The 23,339-nt window shown below is 47.0% G+C and overlaps 1 protein-coding gene across 1 annotated transcript in view; it reads right to left on the bottom strand.

Moving 5' to 3' along the window:
• LOC119382397 (protein dachsous) overlaps positions 1–23,339 on the bottom strand; it is a 466,009-nt gene that overhangs the window by 72,939 nt on the left and 369,731 nt on the right. The window contains exon 23 of the mRNA XM_049412138.1: positions 10,465–10,744. Within this exon, the coding sequence (XP_049268095.1) occupies positions 10,465–10,744 (280 nt within the window). The remainder of the gene's footprint in view (positions 1–10,464; positions 10,745–23,339) is intronic.

Here is a 23,339-nt window from a genome sequence, read left to right as displayed (position 1 = left end):
CGAGCCGCGCGGGGCCAGCACACGCGCTAGCTGGGGAAACGATGCGCCAGAGGGGAGGGCGCGCTCGATTCCCACAACTGTAGAGTACCAATTGTGACAAAACTTGAAATGAATTGAAGTGGACGAAAAATCACCCTTTTCGTTGGCGGGATCTGAACCCACAACCTTCGAATTACGCGTCTGATGCTCTAACAATTGAGCTCGCTACACAATCTGTTCTGTCGCCATTTTGTGATGGTGATGATGCTGAATCTGGCTGGTGCCAATGCCTTGAACATGGTTTCTGTTTCATACACAATTCTAGTAGGCAGTGTTCAAACCACGGTGTAAGAAAAATAATTTAGGTGTGGACACTCCGCCCGACGGCGCGTCCACATAATGTTCGCCTCTTTCCTCCTCTCGGCCCCCATGTCGCAGCGCCTCCCACGCAACCGCGGCCGGCGCATGTACTATACAAGACGAGCTGCGTGCGTAGCGTCCGTAACGGCGTTGCGCACGTGAGAAGTCAGCGAGCAGAAAGACTGCTCACGCGCTCTAAGCAAGACGCCGCCCTTTTATGTACGCAACGCTGTTAGGGACGCTATGTGCGTCGGGTGAGCCGTTTACACCGTGGCCGTATGAAAACTCGCCGTGAAAAAATGCAATGAGGTGAAAAAAAAAATGAAGAAAAACGCGCGTTCGCCTCGTCGCAATAGGTTTTTTAAGCCCCCATGTCGCAGCGCCCCCCACGAAACTGCGGCCGGCGCATGTATTAAAGGCGAACATTATCTGGACGCGCTCTCCTTCGCGGCGGGCGGAGAGTGTCCACACCTAAATTATTTTTCTTACACCGTGGTTCAAACTCATTTCATGAAAAAAAGGGGCATGTTAGATGTAAGTAAATGTGGTACTGGTGAAGCTGTCCCATCATTGTCATGCCAGGATTGTAGGTGCAGCACTCAGTTTTCTCTATGACAACCTCCGAAGATAGTGACATTAGCATAAATGCAAAAGTGCCTGTTGCTACTTTACAACAGCACTAGGTGCAGTGACTACCAACGTACACAATGCAGCAACTTGCAACATATTAAGAAGACCATCAATACACCCTTGCCTTGCATCCCACAGCTCCTGTCACATTTCTGAATTACACCTTAAACCAAAGCATTTTGCTGTTTTAATCATTTCATCATGATGAGGACTTACTACAGTTTCATGCAACAACCATGTGTTTGTAAAATAGAAGAAATTTGACAAAATGCTTACTTAAAATAGCAGCAAAATGGTAAGTATGAACAGGGTATCCAGATAAAAGCAGACACCAAAAGAGTTAATGATGCTGCAGAATTTAGAAACATCAGAGAGAGAGAGAGAGAAATGTTTTAATGAAAAGCTGGAGATGTTCACCTGGCTATTTGCCTGACATGCTACTAAAATAAATTTCAGGCAATAAAGGAAGTATTGCCTGAAAAGTTCCTTGTACCAGTCTTTAGTGCTCATACTTGGGCAGCAGCAGCGGCAGAGGAAAGGCGTGTCCTAAACTACATTTCTACGTTTTACAATGTTTCTTGCCTGGCGATGTTTCGGCAGCTGTCGCGACACATGTGAAAGAGTAGCCGGTGACCGGCTGCGCAGGATGTTGCGCGGAACTCTCAGTCCGCGTCAACTGTATCAGGAATCGCTGTTCGCCAACCTACACGTGTCTGTAAAGCTGTCGTCAGCAAGCCGTGCGCAAAGGACACCTCACGTGACCATGACGCCCCCCTGCCTTCTAGCAGCTTTAAAAGAAAGTACCACTGACGCCCTTTTCACTTGGGCAGCAGCAGCGGCACAGGAAAGGCGCGTCCTAAACTACATTTCTACGTTTTACAGGTTTGTGAATCGCGTCACTTTCCTATTATTTCTTAAGACACTACACACTTAACTGTGCCCTGTACTGTTGCCCAAGAACTTGCTACCATGAGTACTGTTGCTGATGTATCTTGCTTTGATTGTGGCTTGTCTGTTGGTTCTGATGATGATTGCATGGTGTGCAGTGAATGCCTCAGTTCTTATCCCCGCAGGAACTTGCTCTGGCATAAGCGAAAAAACATTAAAAAAAAAATCCGATGCAACGAAAAAACAGTGGCGTTGTCCCACATGCAGAGGAGTACGGGAAAGAAGGTTGTCGATTATCCCAATGTTTTAGCCATTGCAGAGACAGTGGAAAACCTGAAAGATACTGTTGCTCATATCGAGGTCAGTGTTCAAATGCTGTCTGACAAGTATGATGGAGTACTTGCAGCCATTAAGGAAGAGGATAACAAGTTGTCAGATGTGAAACGGAACCGCAGAACCAAGCTCGAACACTAAAGAAATTTGAGACATAAAAGGTGAACTGAATGAACTAGAGCGGCATAACAGAAAGCTAAATCTGGAGTTTCATGGGATTCGTAAGACTGAGCATGAGAATTTGCTGGAAAAGGTCAATACAATTGCTGCATCGCTTGCGATGCCCGCTCTGACAGGAAATGATGTTACCGCGATACACCGCCTTCCTTCTAAGGCGGACAGGACCCCAGGCATGATTGTACATTTCTCAGTTCGAGACAGCTGGCTACATAGTCGTAAGAAGCTCAGGGATACCAAATCTGAAGCGACGATTCAAGAGATCTTAACCAAACAAACACGAACTCTACTTTGGGAGGCAAAACAATGGGCGCGAGAGAATGACGTCCGTTTTGTCTGGTGTGCGAATGGTAAAATTCTAATGAGACGCAAGGATGGTTTTCCTGCCGTTCTTGTGAAGTGAAGGGAAGATTTCTCGAAATTGGCTTGAAACATCAGAATCGTTCATAACTTTACTTTTTAGGAACCATGTTCATTTTACCATCAGATCTACATAAATACATTGCATAAAATTTTTCCAGCTAAACTGCCAGTCCGCGAGAAACAAATATGCATCGTTAGATTCCTCGTTCTCAGAGCTTCATTTCCACTTTGGCATCATCATGCTGACTGAAACTGGGTGCACGAATGACGATAACCCATTTTCTACGCCTGGTCATAATGTTTTCTCTGTTAATCGTACGCACAGTCGTGGTGGTGGTGTTTGCTTACTTGTAAAGGAAACCTTTGATTCTCAACTCTTAACAGAATTTTGTTGTTCAGAACCTGATTGTGAAATGCTGACAGCTGTCCTAAGCAATTACGTCATCTCAGTTATGTACCGTCCTTTATCTGGAAGTATTAGAACTTTCATGGCTCGTTTGGAGAACGTTTTTCACCATGCTATGCTGAATAACCATGTAAATGTTTGCGGCGGCGACATTAATGTTGACATGCTGTCTAACAAAACTTCTAAACATGAGATGACATGTTTGTTTGATAGCTTTGGCTTGGCTCACATGATTAATATGCCAACAAGTGTTACTGCCAATTCATCTACATTAATTGATGTCTTTCTCACGAACATTAGTTCTGAGGATATTAAAGCTGGGACCATTTCATGCAACATTAGCGATCACCTTCCCATATTTTTAGTTATTAGGCAACGAATAAAAAAGAAATGACTTTCCATACCACAGTGATGTGATCGACTGAAGCTGTTTTGGAGCAGGTTTTTGGAGCAGCAAAAAGTGCGTTTTGGAGCAGGTAAAAGGGCTTTTGGAGCAGCCAAAAACGCATTTGGGAGCAGGGAAAACAGCTTTTGGAGCAGCTAAAAACTCACTGCCAAGTGGAAAAATGAACCGTGTGAAGCAGAACAGTCAAATAAGGAGGAACTCTTGAAATAAAAAGTTCTGTCCAATAATCGGTGTTTGCATAACACCACTGGATCACCGAACAGCCCCGTAAGTGTAAACATTGGCATTGCGGTCGTATAATGGCTTAGGGTGGCCAAACAAACAACGCAGGTAGGGTTTCCCAACTACAGTAGAATCTCGCTGATACGAATCTGAAGGGGGAACGACAATATTCGTATTGCCCAAAATTTTGTATCATCAGAAAACTAGCAAAATCTGTTTTCAAACTACGATATACGCACAAAACATTTATTTCCGTCAAAAGAACTCGCGTACGCTTTCCTGTGACACCCGTGAAGGGACCAATAAGGGACGGAGAGCTGGCTGCCGCGAAAGCGCGCGTCAAAGCATCGCATGAGGCCAACTGAAAACTAAGTGAAGTCCGCTCCACCATAGTGGCAAGCGAAGATCGACACAAACGCCGAAAGGCTTCATGCCAGGGGCGTAGGCAGACATCTTTTTCAGGGGGGGGGGGGGGTCACCTCATTGACTTGAAGTGGGGGCCGGGCAGGCAGATGTGGTCAAGTGTCATTTTGTCATGGACTCTGTATGCCATAGCAAAAAAAAAAAAAAATCGGGGGGGGGGGGTCGGGCCTGGTGCACCCCCCCCCCCCCCCCCCGGCTATGCCACTGCTTCGTGCCTTTTTTTACGACTATATAGCCTTTAATCTACCGCTGCGTTAGCCGCTTACCTTCGGAGCTCGTAGTCGCTATCGATGAACGCGTTGATAGCGACCGTGGTTTCGTGCGCAACGGTTGCGGCAAACGGTAGTTCCGTTTTCAATCCGCCTGCGCTGGCCGCGCAGGTGCCCTCAAAACTACGTCGTTTGTTGCTATCTATAATCGCATCTGTAGCGGTTTTGTCCGCGGCGTTTGCGGGAAGCAGCGTCGCTTGGACTGGGTGGGCGTTGCACGCGCGTGCACTTTCGGAGTTCCGTCAGTTTCATCGTCGCCATACATGATAATGTCAAGAGCGACCGCGGCTTCACCCACAGCGTTTGTGGCAAACGATAACCAGAGTTCTGACAGTGTGTGCGCTGGCCGCGCGCGTACTTCCGAAGCATTCTGATCGCCCGCCACGACGCGGAAAAGTGTTCGGAACATCCACATTTCGGCCCATTCGACACAGTGGAATTCGGCTGCTTGTAGCATGTCGCTTTATCGCTGCAAAGCCATGCTGTTCACGGTTAATAGTCTGACTGCAGACAATGCAAAATCCACTGACATCGCTGCCTTGGCGACACCAAGATGACATAGTGTCACCATTTTCGTCCATCTTGTTCGGGATGTCGACATTAAACTTGGTGGAACGACTTGAGGCTCTGAGACGGCGAGATACGAACAATGCGAAAAGCAATTCCCCTCAAGAAACGTGTAGCGATACGCTTTTTGCTAATCCCGTCGAGGACGGAACAGTCTTTGTTGATAGCCGTTCCACGGCGAACCCGGGCCCAGTTCTGCTCACCGACTGGAGTCGCGTTCCGTGAAAATCCTCAAACAACACGAAGCTGCCAATTAACTGCGCCAGTTCACGGCTGGTGCGAAGCTTGTCCGCCATCTTGCCAGCTTCTCTGTTTGCGATAACCGCGGTTACGAGATTAAGTGCTGTTATTTCTGCTGTGTAGCTACCCCTAACCATGGTTAAGGTTGCCCACGTGACAGGGCTATAACCTTAGTTCGAGTAGCAGAACTTAAAAAGGGGGCCAAAAATAAGACAGGCATGGACGTCGCTGTACTAACAATTGAAATTTTACTTCTATGTTGCTGCGGCGGTGCGGTCACACCAGCTGTCGGCGAGCCGCTCCTTCCAAGGTGCATTTTTGGGGGGTCATGCCAATTTACAGCAGTCTGCAGAGGGTTATGTCGGCCCCCAAAAGCCTGAGCAAGCCAAACCAGTGCTTAACGAGCCTACCCATCAATCTGCGTCCGGTCAGGTCCCCCAGAAAGCGCCGGGCAGCGTGCCGTGAAAAATGATGCAGGAACCCATTCCTCGCGCGGCAGCTTTGGCGCAGTTTTGGCGCCGAACAGCGGAGATGTAGCAGGATGTAGCAGGTTCCACGTATTGGCGTAGTTTGGCGCAATTGGCGCAGCTATCACATCACTGATACCATTGCGTTCTATAACATCCAAAAATCTTCAAAATTTTCATCAGGAACTAATTCATACATCCTGGAACGACTTTCTCGCAAATGACAACTCGAACATTGCTGTCAATACATTCATAGAAAAATTCAAGGAATTATGTGACCATAACTTCCCTCGAATTACCCACCGCCCATCTAAAATATTAGGAAGCCACGGATCACACGGGACCTGTTGCATCAAATTAATGAAAAGAATGCAACGTATAATGCATTTCTAGTTTCTCGTGACCCACAGCTACTTAGTGCCTTAAAAAAAATTTTGTAATCGTCTGAATAAGGACATCCAAAAGGCTAGACAAAACTACTTTCATAAGATCTTTATGCAATCAGCTGGTAATTCTGCTTCTGCTTGGAAAAAAATCAATAAAGTGTTAGGAACACCCAACTCAAATAGCGTAATTACAGAAATTACAATTAATGGTTGTGCTTTTAGCGTTAGTAACTTATCTAATACATTTAACGATTATCTAGTAAACATAGCTTTTCCGGAAACATCTCTTGATGCAACATCATACGTTTCGAATAAATGCCCAAGTACTGTGTTCGTAAGACCTACTTGTGAAAGCGAGGTATATAAAACAATCATGCGGCTTAGAAATAGTAATTGCTGTGATTGTTTTCATTTTCAAATCAAACCAATTAATAATTGCCCAACAACTTTCTGAAATCATTAACCTCTGTTTGGCAAAAGGAATTTTTCCTGCAATACTTCAAACTGCTAAAGTGTGCATCTCGTACAAAAAGGGAGACAAGAATAATTTAGCAAACTACAGACCCATCTCAATTTTGCCAGTATTTTCTAAAATAAAAGAAAAAATTCTTCATTCCTGGCTGGCAGAATTTATTAACAAATGTAATATATGTTATGTGACGCACAATACGGTTTCAGGAAAAATCGATCGACTGAGCTTGCTCTACTTGATCAGAAAGAGTTCATTTTGAAGAGCATACAATGCAAACAAATAGTACTCGGCGTCTTTATCGATTTGAGCGAGGCCTTCGACTCTCTGAATAGACAGTTACTTTTACGTAAGCTAGATTTATACGATGTACAAGGTGTTGCTTTAGACTTGTTTGACTCCTACCTAAGCGAAAGGAAACAATACGTGTGCATAAACAATTTTTCTTCGACGGCTCTCTCGGAGTGCCTCAGGGCAGTATGTTAGGTCTGCTAATGTTTACTTTGTACATAAATGACATTGTAAATATAGATCCTTCAGCAAAATTTGTTATTTATGCTGACGATACAAGCGTATTTTTTGCACATGATGATACTGACCAGTTGATTCAAAAAAGGAAATAATGTATTAGAGAAGATATATAAGTGGGCGTGTTCCAATGGGCTATTAATAAACGCGGAAAAAACCAAAGCGGTTATATTTCGAGCAAAAGGCAAGCAGGTACACGTAACTTCTCCGCTCTATCTTAATAACAGTCTGATTCAAATGGTGCAAAACATTAGGTTAGGTGTCGTATTTTCAAACTATGGGACACACAAGTAGAGCAACAAAAACGACATGTGTACTTTATTGCAACAAGTGTTTATGTCCTATGTCAACTATTGCTTTATAGTGTGCGGTGACAACACAAACAAATATTGATAAGCTCACTAGACTTCAAAATAGATTCCTGAAAATTATCGCTAAGAAAGAACCTTATCAATCAGTTATATACATGCAACAAAAACATAAACTAATCAGTTTTCAAAATCTTTACAGTTACAACATTTGTAGGACTATAAAAAAGAGCTGAAGCAAAAAACTGTACTAGTATCTGACTTAGCCAACCTACAACCTTCGGAGAATATATATGATACCCGTAAGCATAACCTCTGGTTAATACCACGATCACGCGCAAGGTATGGCGACCAAATGGTACGCAATGTTACTCCCAGAATGTTGAATTATTTAAGCAGCATTGATGTAAATATAGAAAACATGACCACAAATGTTGTATCATTGCTCTTATAAATTGTATCATGATTTTACCCCTTTGTATCAGTTTGACCTCTTATGCATTTTTGCAAGACATGTATACATAGCCTCTTCAAGCTTCTGATGTTTTGTTTTCTCTTGATAGGAACTGTTGTATCCTGTTTACATTTAGCTTATGTTAATTGACATTGCCATATTTCTGTATGTTATGCTTTTGTTATCCTATTTGTGTTCCGCTGCTTCTGACTCATTTATTTTTAGGTAGCGGGAGCTAGTCAAGCTGTTTTAGTGCAGCTTTTACTCCCGCCATCCTTCATGTAGTACCAAACATGAAAATAAAGATTCAATTCAATTCAAGAATGCCAGCACTCCTCATTCTGCAAAATTCTATTGCCCAATTTTTTTATTTTTCTTTCATTCATTCTTTACTAAAACAATTTTTTACAAATTGTCTTGGGAAACACAGCAAAAGGCCCAGAAGGTGCCTGACTAAGCTATGCCATCCAGACAGCAGCTGTAGCCGTGCAATTGCTTTCATGTTGTGAATCGTATAGACACAAAAGGTGTGTGGAGCAATACACAAGAAAACAACTATTCTCCTGTACTCGACAACAGGAAAGAAAGAGAACAAACAAAATCACACAAATGTGGTACAGTCAACTGCCGATTTTGTGAGCCAATCCGTAGCAGAGTCTGAAAGGCAGCTTTGCCTTATTCCAAAGTGGGATGAGGTTAAGCATATTGAAAATCCGAAGGAGCCACAGTCATGGCACAATGCGATGTCTTAACGCACAAGCATCGGAAATGTACGGAGGTATGATGGCAGCAGGCGGCAAAGGCGCCAGTACGGCTTAATCGCTGACAACCCTCACGATAAGCATCTTCATCTGACTGCTCAGCAGTGCATGTGGCATTGTGCAGGGGTATGCGTACTGCACGTATTTAATAGGCAATAACCCAAATGCGCGACGCCATTGTTCATGCTGCCTCTTTGTGCGAGACTGCTAAGTGTGCCGCAAGGACGCGTTGCCGTCACAAATGAAAGTAGCTCGCCATCGCTGCACCCGTGCCCGGTCAGGAAAGGAGCGGGCATGCCATAACGAACGCTATCTCGACAAACTCGGACATATGGTACGTCAAGCACCCCGGCAGTGACGACTTGACCTTAGTCGGTGCAAGAGTGTGAAGTTGGGCTTGTTGGTATTGCATACTTGCTCATATAGCACAAAATTTTGATGCAGGACAAGAAAGGGGACGTGCTGCACACAACTAGGAATGATCGGCTTTACGTGGCAGCAGATGCGGAATGTCAGCGGAGATTTTCGTGCAGTAGCACAACGGGGAAAGCTGGACGAGTCATCCACTTTTCTGCCACAGCCTTTAAGTCATTCACGGCGCACGCGCATCTCGTGGATTAGCCACCGTTAGGTTCAACAGCCACCGAACGAGAAGTGGCGCTGTGATTGCATGGTGTAAGATGGTGCAGTGGCACCACCCTGTCGGCGAGGATAGGCCGGCGCATACAAAACAGCGAGTCTCTTTGGGGTTTGGCGGCGTGCGCAGACGGACGTCTCCCACAGTGGGTCCATGAGGATGATATCGCGGCTCATCTCCCTGGACCCCTCGTGGTGAGTCGAACATCAGCGACGCCGCATTCGCAGTACCTTCTATTTGAGTCATGTTGCTTGCATATTGTATTGGCATTGCATAAGGTTACTTAGTGTGTTACAAGTTGGGTATCAGATTCGGCTGGTGAGCTCGCCATGAGGTAAAAGCGGGTTAATAAATGTACACATGGTTGTTGCCCGATGGTATGAACTGTGAGCGGTTCTGAGAGCGGCGGTCGTTCAGACCACGCAATGCTCCATGAAATAGAGCCGTTAATTTTTTCACGCTTTGCTGGCATAGACGGCACTCATCACGACGTGCAAATTTGCAACTGGCGGTTGACACGTAGTTAAGTGGGTTCACGGCAAGTACCGAATGTGTTCAGAAGAACCTGAACGCACTCCAAAACGCCTGATAAGTGTACAGGGAGGCACTGAAGCTATTTCGGACGTGGCTGTGGCGATCTGACCGCTTGAGAGGAATAAAAAAGTATGAATTCGTTTTTTCGGACTGCTCGATTTTTCGGATGATTTCGCGGTCCCTAGGGAGTCCGAAAAATCAGACGTTGACTGTACTTCGAATTGCAAATGCATCAGACAACACAATGAAAGACAATAATACAATACTAGCCACTGGCACAAGACACAGAGCTCAGCGAAAAGCAATTCCTTTACTTGCTTTTTGAGTTTCATTGGGGCAATTTAATTCTGCAATAAGCTTAAAATATTGGGGTTATTGTTTAGTAGGTCTGGTGTTAAAGACATTAATTTCTGGGGACCGTAATTTGTATGTGATTTGCACTTAAATATTATATTTTTACCTACTTTGTATGGTGTTTGTTTCACCTGATATTATTCTTCAAACAGCATCTGATTACTTCTGTATTGGTGCATGACTTGCACTGACAATTGTAGTTTAAGTAAGTGCTTTAACGATAATATCTCATAACAGCCAAAATGTGGAATTGCACTCTCAATTCACGTCTATTCATAAAAATGCAAAGTGTGACAAACGAACCTTCACGAATGCTGACAACGCTGTCCGGTGGGAAGACAGGCTGGTTGTCGTTGGCGTCAATCACTGTGATGTGCAAAGTGCATGACCCTGTGCGAGGTGGCTGGCCATCATCGGTCGCCACAAGGGTGAGCAGATAGGTGTCCCGAATTTCACGATCCAGAACAGTGTTGGTGCGCACGTGGCCACTCAAGGGGGGCTCCAGCACAAATGCTTGGTCCACGTTGCCACCTGCTATGTGGTACACCAGCCCACTCCCCTGGTCTGCATCTAGTGCCGACACCTGCACCAACCAAAGAACCATCCATTCTGGGCCACATTATATCAAGTGAGAAAAAAAAAAGTCCAGCAAGTGAGGTGACACGACTGAGCACTCTCATACAAAACAATCATTAAACAACTTCATGATGTGTATTAATTTATTAAGAAATGGAACAGTGTTACAAAAGAAATTCTCTACCATTGCCAAAAATGCAAAAATTATTAAAGGTTCCTAATATTCCTTGTCATGAACTCGTCTAGCTTTTTTTTTTCTTGAAGTTGGCAAGCATTCAGAGGACTTGACCAGGACAGAAAAAGCTGCAGAGGATCCCTAAGCATATTCTTATGAGATGAGAACATGAAGGCATTCCTTTTGGGTGGCTGGTTGTTATGGAGGCGTGCTGTAAAGAAAGAGGCAATGCAAGATGCCAAATTGTGCTTATTTACATGGTTTGGTACAATCAAAGAGGTATCGACGTGCCCTCTTCTGTTTCATCGTAGAAACATTCTTTTGCTGGTGTTGATGCTAAGCCTAAAAAGCTACTTGTTGCAAAATCGCTATGCATGCTGCTGCTACACTGCCTCCGCATACGGTGGACTCCCTTCGAGTTCTTCACGGCTGTTCCAGTGGCAATAAACCGTATTCAGCGGAGTCTCACAATTTTTTTTGGACACAGATTTTGTGAACATTAGTCAGGTGCACACTTCTGTCAACCTAGCCAAGTAACGCTTTTACATTAAAATTGGACGAAGTGGTACAGTACAAGTGTGAAAATTGCATGCCACCCTCAAGAACCACGTTGACCCTATCTGAGCTCAGCATCGTCACCTTTCTCCACTGCAGGCCTCTCCCAGTGAGCCTTCAAGGATATTGGCTACCTCTCTTATGCACTCTGTGGTCTTTTCACGTGTTAGAGTTATGCCTTATCATTCCTGTGCATGCTGGGTGGTCCACAGCTTCTCGGGTGTCTTTGTTATTCTGAAGGTTCCATATGTTAGAAGCGGCAAAATACAATGGTTGTACACTTTCCACTTGAGTGACGGTGATAAAATACTGGTTCAGAATGTTGCACACCAATCTTTCTTTGCATGAGTAGGCCCCCTGACACTAATTCTAAGGTGTAAATTCCTAAGCGATTCTTTGTTGATCTTCATTCCTATGTAGTCATTTATACCCTTGTCACACGGGTAAGCTTAACCGCTGTTATTAACCAACTGCAGTTAGCGGACTTGTCACACGGGTAAGCTTAACCGCTGTTATAACCAACTGCAGTTAGCGGACGTAACCACAGTTATCGTAAACCAGACAGAGGCACTGTCACACGTTTGCAGTGTTTCCAAGCGTTCTTTAGTTGATACATGGCTGCATTCGTGCAACACCGCTATAACACCACCTTGTACAGGGCTTCACGCTCGATTATGGACACGTCAGCAGCGTGTTTTGATGCACGTCTATCAAATAGCGTGAAGCCTTCTTCAATGAACGAACGCAGCCGTGTATCAATCTCGTGAAATGCACACGAGATTTTTGCAGCACAGACAAACTTGTACCTCAAAGCCGGTAGTTTATCTTCCCAAATGCGTATCAATGCCTCCGTCGTCGCAACGGTCCAGTTGACACACTTTTGGCTCGATATTTCGCTGGAAGCCAAGCTGCTCGCGTGCGACATGGGGGCCGCCATGTTGTCAGTTTATGGCACTAACAGGGGTTACCTACCTCCAGTTACGAAAACGGTCGTTAGCGGGTTAACTGCGGTTAAGGTTGTCGTGTGACAAGGTACAACAGCCGTTAGACTTAACGGCCGTCGTACTTAACTGTGGTTACACTGCCCGTGTGACAAGGGTATTAGATACTTCTTGTACGACCCCTTTCTTGCTTTTCATGACCAAGAGCAGAGTTGCTGTGGAGTTATATTGGCTATGGCATTCCCGTATGTTTAAAGTAGCCCCTGCTGACCTCTGAAACTGCTGTTATTGTTGAACACTAGGAAATGGTGATGGACCCACTATGCGCCAGTTTTCCTCTTCTTCCAATTCTTTATGTCGTCATTAAAGCAATCGAAGTACCGCTCAGTAAGGCTTCAAATTTTTATTGCCACGTGCTTTAGGATTGGCTGTGTCGTGCCATAACAGGTGCGTCCACCAAGTCAGGTGACTTTTCATAATCTATATTGCCATATAAAGTGGTTTTAGATTAATTGCATGAAGTGATACAAGGTAGAGTAACTTTTCCCAAAGCCAGCTTATTCTCAAGGTTGATTAAAGTCATGTGTGGCTCTTATCCTATTCAAGATTATCTTGATGAATATTTTTCACAATGCTGAAAGGAAGCTGATCAGTCTGCAGTTCCAGTCTTTCATGTCTTTTTTTGTGTATTAGTAAAATATTGGCATTTCTCCAACTCACTAGTACATTTGAAGTTTTAAGGCACCATGTATAGAGTGAAGCGAGCTTCTTAATGTCTCCACCATCTTTAATCCAATCAGCCTTGTGCCTTGTAGGGCCTTTTAACTTCATAGATTTTGTTCGATCTGCTTTCGCTTGAAGCAGGGCGATTTAGTTTGAGCTGTAAAATTTTCAGTGAGGGCAATTGCTATGTCATGCGAGCATGTCATCAACCGACAACAGCAAGCATATCTCGTGAAGCCACCTTGAGCGATAACGTACAGCTTATCGCCATGACGTCACCGCAGTAACACATAAAAATGAGGCACGCAAAATAAGACTTTCTTGTTCTTGCTTGGTTACCGAGACGGTCACTGTACTTTGATAGGTTTCCAGCATTCTGTCCGTAGTGTCTGTTTGTACACACGCCACATCGTTTGCAGTGAGCACCAGCACACGTACTGTACTGAAGCTTCAGATAGTGTCGCGGCTGCAAAGCATCGGTCCTGGACACTGAATGACGAACAGTTCAGCCTGAATTCTCGCACCACCCATGGTCACACTGAGTTGCAATTTTCCGGCAACAGGAAGTGGGCCCTTGAAACACAACAGCTTCACTGCTGTTGCCTGCAGATGTCCATTTGCCTTGATGTTGCTCGAACACTGGGCGCGGAATCACGCTCACCGGTGATCCTGTGTCTACCAACATTGTGAGTGGCACTCCGTTCCATTTACCTGGCGAAGAATAGGCTACACGTGCACGCTGTCCATTGCTTGATATGCAATCAGTGTGTACACGGCTTCCCGGTCATCAGAACTATCTTATGGGCTTTGAGAAAGTGCGTTTGGTTGTTGCCTCCCCTGCGGCATCCGTGATTTCTCGTGCTTGAAAGTACACTTGGAAGCGTACTTTCAAGCACAACAAATCACAGATGTGGCAAAACAATGAGCCCTGCTCGCGGCTGCTCTGTCCAACGGCGCTGTCCATATACTCCAGGGACGATGCCACCCCAAAAGCGTGAACAACCTCACCTACAGCGATCTCATAAAGCATCTACAGGGCCACTACGAGCCGCAGGTCAATGAAACAGCAGCCAGTTACCGGTTTTTCACATGCACACAGGCAGAAGGCGAGCGAGTGATATTTCGTAGCCGTCCTTCGTCGCATGGTTGAAGACTGCAATTTCGGCGACATGTCGCACCGCATGCTGCGGGACTGCATTGTACAGTATAACCTCATTACAACAGACTTTCATAGTGAAGAGGATTTTGGTCTGTTGTAAAGGGAGTATGTAAAATCCAAGTACTGTTACAACAGACTTTTATGTAAATGCTGAATTGGTCTGTTCGGAGAGAATTAAGAGTAAAAAACGCGGTCAAAGAATGGAAAGTACATAGAAGTGCTGTAAAAAATTTGTTGCGCCTGCCAAGGTGGCAAGAATTAATTTGGAAATCGCAAAAAAAAAGAACAGCGTTTTTCAAAACATTATAGCTCCACAACGGGGCAACCGGGCGCTGCCATTCTGGGCTCGTCGGAAAGAGCATTTTTCCGTATTCAAATTCCCTGCTTCAGCTAGCTCCTCCATTCAGAAACAAGTGTACAAAAAGCAAATGTTTGACATTCGTTTCGAGGCCTCTGATTGGCTGCTTCTGCCATGTTGCTCCAGCACGTCTCGCCATTGGACCGATTCTCGCTCTGGGAGAGCGTTGTCTGCTGCTTGTGCGTCGCGAAATCACGGCTGTCGAAAATCGCGCTGCTTAGTTACGTGTTCGCACTCGTTCTGTGTTCGCGGGTCGACGATCATTTAGAATATAATTACGCTTTACTTTGACAGCTTCAAGCGGAAGCTCAATCATTGGACTACAATATCACGCCGCACGAACAGGGCTGGACAAAGATACTTTAAAATTGTATCGCGATACGATACAAGATACTCAGGCAAGAAGTATTGGAGATACAGATACAAGATACTGCTGCAAAAATTGTATCCGATACGATGCTTGGCAATTGTATCTTAAGATACTTCGATACATTCTCAAAATTGTTATTATAGATCCATATTATGTAGCAGAAAATGCCTATGCACGAAAATGTCTGCTTGAAAATTTCTTAACTGTGACCTATTTTGTTCCACTTGAATGAAATGTCTGTTAGTATCTGAAAAGTTTTGCCCTTCTTGCTCAAAGTACATTGGTTTCTTTCCAAAACAACTTAAAGGAGTACTGACATGAATTTTAAAATTTTTCGGGTTGTTGCTCTAAATGAAAGCACGGGTGTCGAGAACCCTAAAAAGAGTGTCGTGGTGCCTGGGGATGCATTGCATATATTTCTAATACCGCTTCTTTCAACCAGCAGTTTCGGTTTCGGTTTCGAGAGGGCGGCTTCATAATGACGTGTCAAGTCGGCCCGTGACGTCACGGGCAGACTGCAGCCCACGAAATATGCACCTGCTGTCCTTTGCTGTCAGTCGAACGTGGTTCATGATGAGTGAACTGTCGTCCAGTGCCTCCGACAGCGATTTCTGTGATTTAGGCTGCATGCAGAACCCAGATTTCGCAAACCAAGTGAGCTGTCTTGAAACGTCATAGGGCTCTCCATGCGGCGAAGCCGCCTTGCAGATGCTGGGAGATGAAAACTTTAAAATCAAACTTAAATATTTATACGTGTTTCCCGGATGCGGTGTGGAGAGAGCGTTAACACTACATGCCAAGGAAACCAAAAACGTCCGTTTTGCTTCACTTCAAAATCGTGTCAGTACTCCTTTAATGGGGTTTGTTTTAGCTTCTTCACAGGACAACTTTTTGTACACTTCACTGACAGTGGTACTTGCTTGCACAGCTGGCCGACCATCTAGCAGGTTGCCGTATAATCACAATAATTTCAATAAGAAGTCTTCGCACGACGGCGCAAATACCGGTGTCGACTTTTACCTTGTCCATAAAATACAGCTTGCACAATACCGTATATCCGGACAGGTGTACAGCAGCAACAACGCTGGTGGCGTCATTTTTTTCTTTTTTTTTGGGGGGGGGGGGAGGGGGTGACACATGGTGTATACTAGGGGTTTGAGACCTTTCGCTAGCGGCCCGGCCCGCACACATGATCGTCTTAGTCTCATTTGTTTTTATTTTCTAAATAAGCATGTTCGTGAGCTGCACAGACATGACTGGTCTCAAGCATTCCTTTCGTGAGGAACATGTGGTCACCCATGTGCTGAAACCAGGGTGTCTACCGAGTTGACATTTCTAAATTCCCTGAGTTTTCCAGGTTTTCCCTGAGTGTTTTTGCTGAAATTCCCTGAGTGAAACAGAACTTTGTTTTATGTCAAGATGGGTAGAGACCATATCGCTCGGTGATGTCACTCTCTAATACGCATTTTAGAAAATGAAAACGGCTTAATCCCATTTGAATAGTACATAGAACAGATAAACCTCAATATAGCGAAGTTGGTAAAAGCGGCAACTCACTTCGTTATATCGAAACTTCGTTAAACTGAAACTCGACCTTTCGTGCAAGGCATAGTTACTGAAGGATTAATCTTAAACTGAAAAGGCCACAAGAATGCCCGACTAATATGGCAACATGAAAAAACTTTTTTTTTATTTTTTGCGTGAAAAAAAATCAATTTTGTTGAGCCTGAGATGCAGCAATCACAGTTAGATGCCTTGCCAGAGTGTCACATGTAAAGACGAAACAAATGCGGGTTTAATGCACTGTGGAATTGCGCTTGTTCTGCCGCTGCGGGTTGTTGTCAAATCCTCGCGTGTTGCCCAGAGCAATGCAACGCCTTTCATGTTGCCCAACCGAACTATTTGCTCTCCACGAACGCACAACATCGAAAACCATCCCACGTTAGAACAAAAGAGTCAGTTTCACCGCGAGAGCAAAATAGTAAATCCGATAGCAACAAAGAGGAATTTTATATGAATATAGGCTAGCAGCTCGCTCCTTCAGGGAACGCAGCCGCTGCACTAAGAGAAGTGCCCTATCTATGATCTATGGCTCAGGGGCGGATTCAGGTACATAATGGGGGGGGGGGGGGGTACAAAGGCTGAAGCCAACGCTCAGCAGTGCATTTTGGTGGGTCACGCATATTTACAACAGCCTAGAGGGGGCTATGGCGGTGCCTAAAAAGCCTTCGTTGGAAATGTGCATAGGGAAGCAGGAAAAGGTAGAGCAATGAGAGGTAGAGAGCAGGGACAAGATTCTCTTTACCCCTTTTGGACAGTGGCAGGCAAAGCAACCTGACAACGGGAGCAAGCTCAACAAGCAAGCCTGACAAAGGAGGTGGACGACAGGCACTGAAGGGAGGGGGCGGGGGCAATCGCCGCTACCCCCCCCCCCCCCCCGGGCTCTGCCACTGCTATGGCTTCAACGGAAGTTTTGCAATTAGAGCACAACACCTACAAAGGTATGAGCCGTCTGCTGATCCCCACTAAAGATACCGCGGCGCACGCGACCACGCCCGCTGGTACAAAGTACGCACTTCCTGTCGGACTCGCGCAGCCAGCCCCCCCCCCCCCCCCCCCCCCCTTCCCATCGCGCTGGCTCCCATCTCCATGTGCCCATCGCGCGGAGAAGATGGTCGGCTCGTTTCATCTCTGCTTAAGCCCCGTTCGTCCGCAGCGCTCGCGCACTTTCACTTGCACATGGAGCATGCGACGCGCGGGGTGATGTAATCGCGATTTGGACTTGATAGGGAAGATCATGACGAAGGCAAAAAATTCGCGTCGGAGTGTCTATATAATTCCTATCGCAAAAAAAAAAAAAGCAATATAGCTGCGGGCTAAGGTCGCATGAAAGCACGGCAACAGCCTGAATTACGGCACATCCGATTATGGTGGAAACGTTACTGTTTTCCGACATCGCGTGCCGAATCGAGCAAGTGGGACCCGTGCCGGTGTCGCGAATTTCGGTCGCCGCTATGCCATGGCTCTGAAAAGTTTTGTAATTCGGCTTTGTAGCAAACACCCACGTGGTGTGGCTGGTAATTGCCAGCTGCAGCCCCAAAAAATTTCAGTCGACTGCCTAAAACTTGTTTCAGCAGTGCCCTCATCGGGAAAAAAAGAAATAAAAAAGCTTTCACTTGCTGTGAATGGGCCCGTTAGTTACGCTAGCTCTCGCCTGGAAATTTATTATATTCTTCACGGAGTCCTAAATAGCATCTTTGAAGCTCGGGATCAGAGCGAGTGAGCTCTCCGATAACAGCCAACAAGCGTCTTTTTTCTCACCGATCGGGATGGCTTGCCAGATACGAGCCTTGTCGAAGACATCCGCTTCCTGCGCGATCGCTTGCAAGATAACTCAAGCTCGTTACATCTACTGCTACCGCTTCTACAACTAATCATGCTTGTTACTTGACACGCGGCGATAACAAAAACACCATATCGGGCGCTAACGCACAGCACGCGCGAGAAAGATTACAGAACTACACCGCGTACTCCCAGAACATCCTGACAACATTGCGCGATACGATGCGTCGTGGTTCGCGGTTCCCGCATGCCACGCATTAGCCGGATTCTCTCCCACTTCACCGCTCCGAAGGCGATGACAGCATCGAGGTGCGCCACTTCCCCGCAGCCGCAGCGGCCGTTTGATTTGAAAAATGCGTTCACAAAATATCGAGCAAGCGCTACCGCGACTTTCGTCGCCTTTCAATAAAGATACTGCGGATTTTCCCTGATGGGAGCACAATTTCCCTGAGTTTTCCCTGAGAATTTCCAGACTACCCAAAATCCCTGAGAATTCCCGGTTTTCCCGGTTTTCCCGGTCGGTAGACACCCTGTGAAACATAACCATGGAACAAAAACTCAATATTTCAGTATTCGCGTCCAGATATCAGTCATTCTGCACATTGGTATAGATGTTTCTCGAATCCTGACTCCACATCCCCTTTAGAAATGACCTATATATGAGATATGGGAAAGGCTTCCTTTCAAACGTCATTTTGCTCAAACTCTCTCCCACCATCTTCACTGTCCCGGCCCTTGCAACTAAATTTCGCGACTGCGGCCCACTGGCTATAAGCTCAGTTTGAGACCCCTGGTGTATACGTAGATGACGTAAAACTGCAATGAATTTTCATATTCTACTTATCTGCCGGAGTAAAGAATTCTTTGTTGATATACTCACTAACGTGCAATCTTTTTAGCAATTTTTAGAACATGCGCAACACAGAAACGTCTCAGGCGTATTGTATATTTACATAAAGCGTCTCAGGACACCGCCGCTATTCGCGCTATTGCCACTTATAGCTCCCATTACGTGGTGATTAGTAATGCGAAAAATATTTAAGACAGCCTAAAACAGGAAAACAAATACAAGTAAAATAGAGAGGTGGTTGTGTATCAAAGATTCACATTGAATCAGTACAGAAACACAATACAGACGGTACCCTTAATAGCTATGAGCATGAAGTATTGTCAACTTACCTGTTGAGACAATAGAAAATTCAGTGCCTATGGAAAATTGCCTGAAATGGCTCGTGGGGCGCTCATGAGCAAAACAGAGCATTCAGTAAAACAACGTTTCTCGAATCCCCTTCCTAACATCTTTAAGATGACTCCTAATGATTTCCAATATTATAATGCAAACTCAATTCCACTATTTTCCTAAGCGGTAAGCAGAATGTTTTGTACTGTTTACTCAAGGTACGCCCACATAACTATATATGTTTTCAAAATCGCCTTGGCAACGTGTAAATGTGTAAACAGTAGTGGAAATAAAGTAGACAGAAGAATAAAGCAGACATCTTATTTTGGGAGCGCGTTACGAAAGACATACTGCAGTGACCAGACCGGAAAAACAGTGCAGAGACTTAGGTAATGTATGGGATGCAAAATGACAGCTAAGAAAGCACTTGTGCTAATAATAAAATTATGATTTTATAAATTCTTTGAATAAATGTAGCAAGAAGTGAAAAATACGGTACGCCAAGATATTTTCTGTTAGGTAAACGCTTGCTCTTTTAGATCTAGCATTAGTACCAGTGGTGCTAACGTTGTTAAATTCTTATGTGCATATAAGTTAATTCATGGCATGCAAGTCAAACTTACATCCACGAGATTCTTCGAGTCGCTGATATGTAAAATCTATGCGACGCAAAGGAACCCCATTCTTGCACGCATCACATTTCGTTACGAAGCAAGACACAAGAAAATCTTCAATAACGACACTGTAGCAACATCAGAATTTGCGCGATAGACGCGGCGCAGGACAGTGGCTAAGAGCAAGTGTCGCGGCAATGGTCCAACTAAAAAGAAAAGAAGTCGAGCAAACAAAAGGTACGTGGGCTGGGCGTACACGTCCGCGCGCTTGTCTTCCTCATCTTCAGCCCTCACTGGGGTACGGGGTACTCTGGTGGAAAAATAAAACTACGTCACGGCCCTTTGTGGAGATTCAGGCTTGCCCGTCGCCACTGCACGGGCTTTTCGCCTATTTCTGCCATCCGCCATCCTCATGTCCGATCATGTCGCTCCTCTCCTCCGCCGTCCTACGGCGCTGGGCGAGCGGGGGTGACGTTAAACCCCCTCACCCCGGCGCCGGATCTCGACGTTAGCGCGGCGTTGTTCGAGTCTCGCATGCTCGCGTCTCGCGAGACGTTTTGCGCGGCGGGGGAGAGACTCTCTCTGGACCTCGTAGGGTAAGCACGTATTTTCTCTCCCGTCCGTCGGCTCCTCTTTTGGGCTCGCTTGGACGGAGCTCGCTAACGGTGCCTTGCGCCAGCGGCGAGCGCTTACCTTACGTTGTCCTTTTCCGAACACTAGGCTGAAGAGCAGTGCGGTGCATTCGCGCGTGGTCATACTACGCCGAAACCGTACCTATCGAAGCCAACGCGAGCGGAGTTTGCCCTCACTCGAGCGATCAGGCCCTGTGGTCGCAGATCATAAGAGTACGCAGCATAGTCGCGAGGGACCGTTTCTCTCAGCGGCGTGTCGCCGTGAGCCCTTTGCCCGCGGAGACGTGCTAGCGGCACCCTTTGTGTTGTATTTTCGCCCGTGGCGTGGTGAAGCCTGTTTTGCTTCTCCCGCCGCCTTTGGGAGCGGGCGTTGTACTGCGTTTTGTGGTGTTGCCGCAGGCAATAAACTGTTGCGGATCTCGAGAGCAGTACTGTGTACTTGCCGCATTGCGCTCGGCGCCTTTGCGCTCGAACGTACGTGTGCAGCGGCGCGCTAGTTCACGCGAGGCGACGTCAAGCGCGGCCCTGTGGCTTGCTAAGTCTGAACCCACGCTAGTGGCCGTACTCCCGTGAGGTACGTGCACACGACACTGGCACCCAACGTGGTATCAAAAGCTCATTAAGCTTTTGACTGCTCTTAGCGAGTCAGTACGCCTGTGTGTCTCGGGCTCGCCGCAACATGTCTGCTTCGCGGGATTTTTGTCCGTTGACTTTTCTGGCGGACGCTGCGTTGCACGAGAATGAGGCCAGTGCCTCAGTCGAGGGGCACCTTTGTGCACCCATACGTGTCGCAACCCCCTGTGGGGACGACACAAAGCGCCTGCCAGCTCCCTTTGGAGATGGAGCGTCGTTACGGACTGGGCCCTTTGCCCTACCCGAACAGTGTGCTCAGGCGCCTTCGACTGGTGCAGTACCCTTCGAAATGCGTGGCAGTTCGACGGCACAGCGCTTTCAGTTGGTTCCTCGTAGACTTGACGGAGCGCAGGCTTTGGCCCTTGCCGACTTTTGCCCGCCGTCAGCCGTGCAACCGACAGTTCGAACACATGCTAAGCAGGCGCCTGTATTGTCGACGGTAGCCGCCCCAAGTGGCAATTATGTTCGACAGCAGGCAAATCCCTCTAGGAGCCCCTTTTGCTCTGGGAATGGCGTGCAGGGCGGTAGTGCTTTTGAAACCGCTCCACTGATCGAGCTGGGAGACTGTACACCTTCGCTCGACCGCGCCGCTAATGCACCAACGGCTTCTGCGAAGCAGGTGCGACGCAGACGCTGCTGCAAAACGCCGTCCAGATGATGCAAGCGCTCTCGGGATCGGTAGAAACGCTTTCGGCCGTTCCGAAACGCGCTCACCCCGCTGTTATGTTGCCTGTGCCAACTTACAGCGGATACGGTGATCTGCTCAGCGCCCGAGATTACCTTGACTCTCTGTCACATTACCAGAGAGCAATGGGTTTGGACGGTGAGGAGGTGCTCGGGCACGTTGTCCCGGCTGCACTGACTGACACGGCGGCGAGGTGGTATCGGCTTTCTGGCTACCGAGCAGCAACCCTCGAGGAGTTCCGCGCGGCCTTTCTGCGCGAATTCCTACCCGCTGACTACGAGAGTAGGATGCGACGAGAGCTCGAGCTCCATACACAAGCTCCTGATGAGTCACTTCAGGAGTATGTATGCGCGATGGACGACCTTTTCTCTATCGCTGAGCCCAGGGCCTCGAACGAGGAACACGTCGAACGGGTGATCCGGCAGGCACATCCGACCTTTTCGGCGTACCTGCGCGGCGGTCGCTTCCGCGATTGGGAGGAGCTGGCCGCCGAGGCAAAGCGCATTCAAGGCGACCTTCTTGCCGCGCGCGCCTATCGCCCGCCGCCGCCAGCCAGCGAGGCCCTTGAGCCGCGCTGCGCATGGCGAGGGGCCGTGCCTCAACAGCAGCCCCACGGCGCTGCCTTTGCGGCTGCCAGTGGCTGCGCGTGGGAGTTGAGCGCTCGCGCTCTTGATCCCTAGACGTACAAAAGGCCTGTGCTGCACCCCCTGAAACCCACACGAAGGGACGCCTTTCGACCCAACGCAGTGTGGGTGACGCTCATCGATACGTATCCTGTGATAACGTGGCGTGGGATCACAGCAGCTCGAGGCTGCTCCGTCTCGCGAAAGAGACCGAGATGGAGTGCGCTGTTTTCACTGCCGTGAAAGAGGGCATATAGCAAGGGAGTGCACCGGATCTAGGCCTCCTGTGAGGCAGGGAAACGGAAATGCAGGTCGTTCGTGAAGGCACGGGCGACCCAACCTTTGCTTATCCCCTCTGCGTACAGGGTAAGCAGTCTTGCTGGTGCGCATGCGCCGTTCATTCCGGTCATTACTGCCGGCCGTGAATTTTCGGCGTTGCTGGACACGGGCGCTAGCGCTTCGTTGTTCGGCGAACACGTATTGTCCCACTTGCAGAAGCATTCGGTGCACTTGCGGGACTGCCGAACGACATTCACTCTTGTGACAGGCGTGGCCCACTCGGCTGGCGCCGCAAGGTTGACTGTCAGATGGGGAGATCGAATGAGACGCGCG

Source organism: Rhipicephalus sanguineus, chromosome 2 (assembly GCF_013339695.2).
Source record: "Rhipicephalus sanguineus isolate Rsan-2018 chromosome 2, BIME_Rsan_1.4, whole genome shotgun sequence".
In the NCBI taxonomy this organism is placed as follows: domain Eukaryota; kingdom Metazoa; phylum Arthropoda; class Arachnida; order Ixodida; family Ixodidae; genus Rhipicephalus; species Rhipicephalus sanguineus.
Note: the sequence above shows the minus strand (reverse complement) of the source record. Positions and strands in the feature narration are given on the sequence as shown.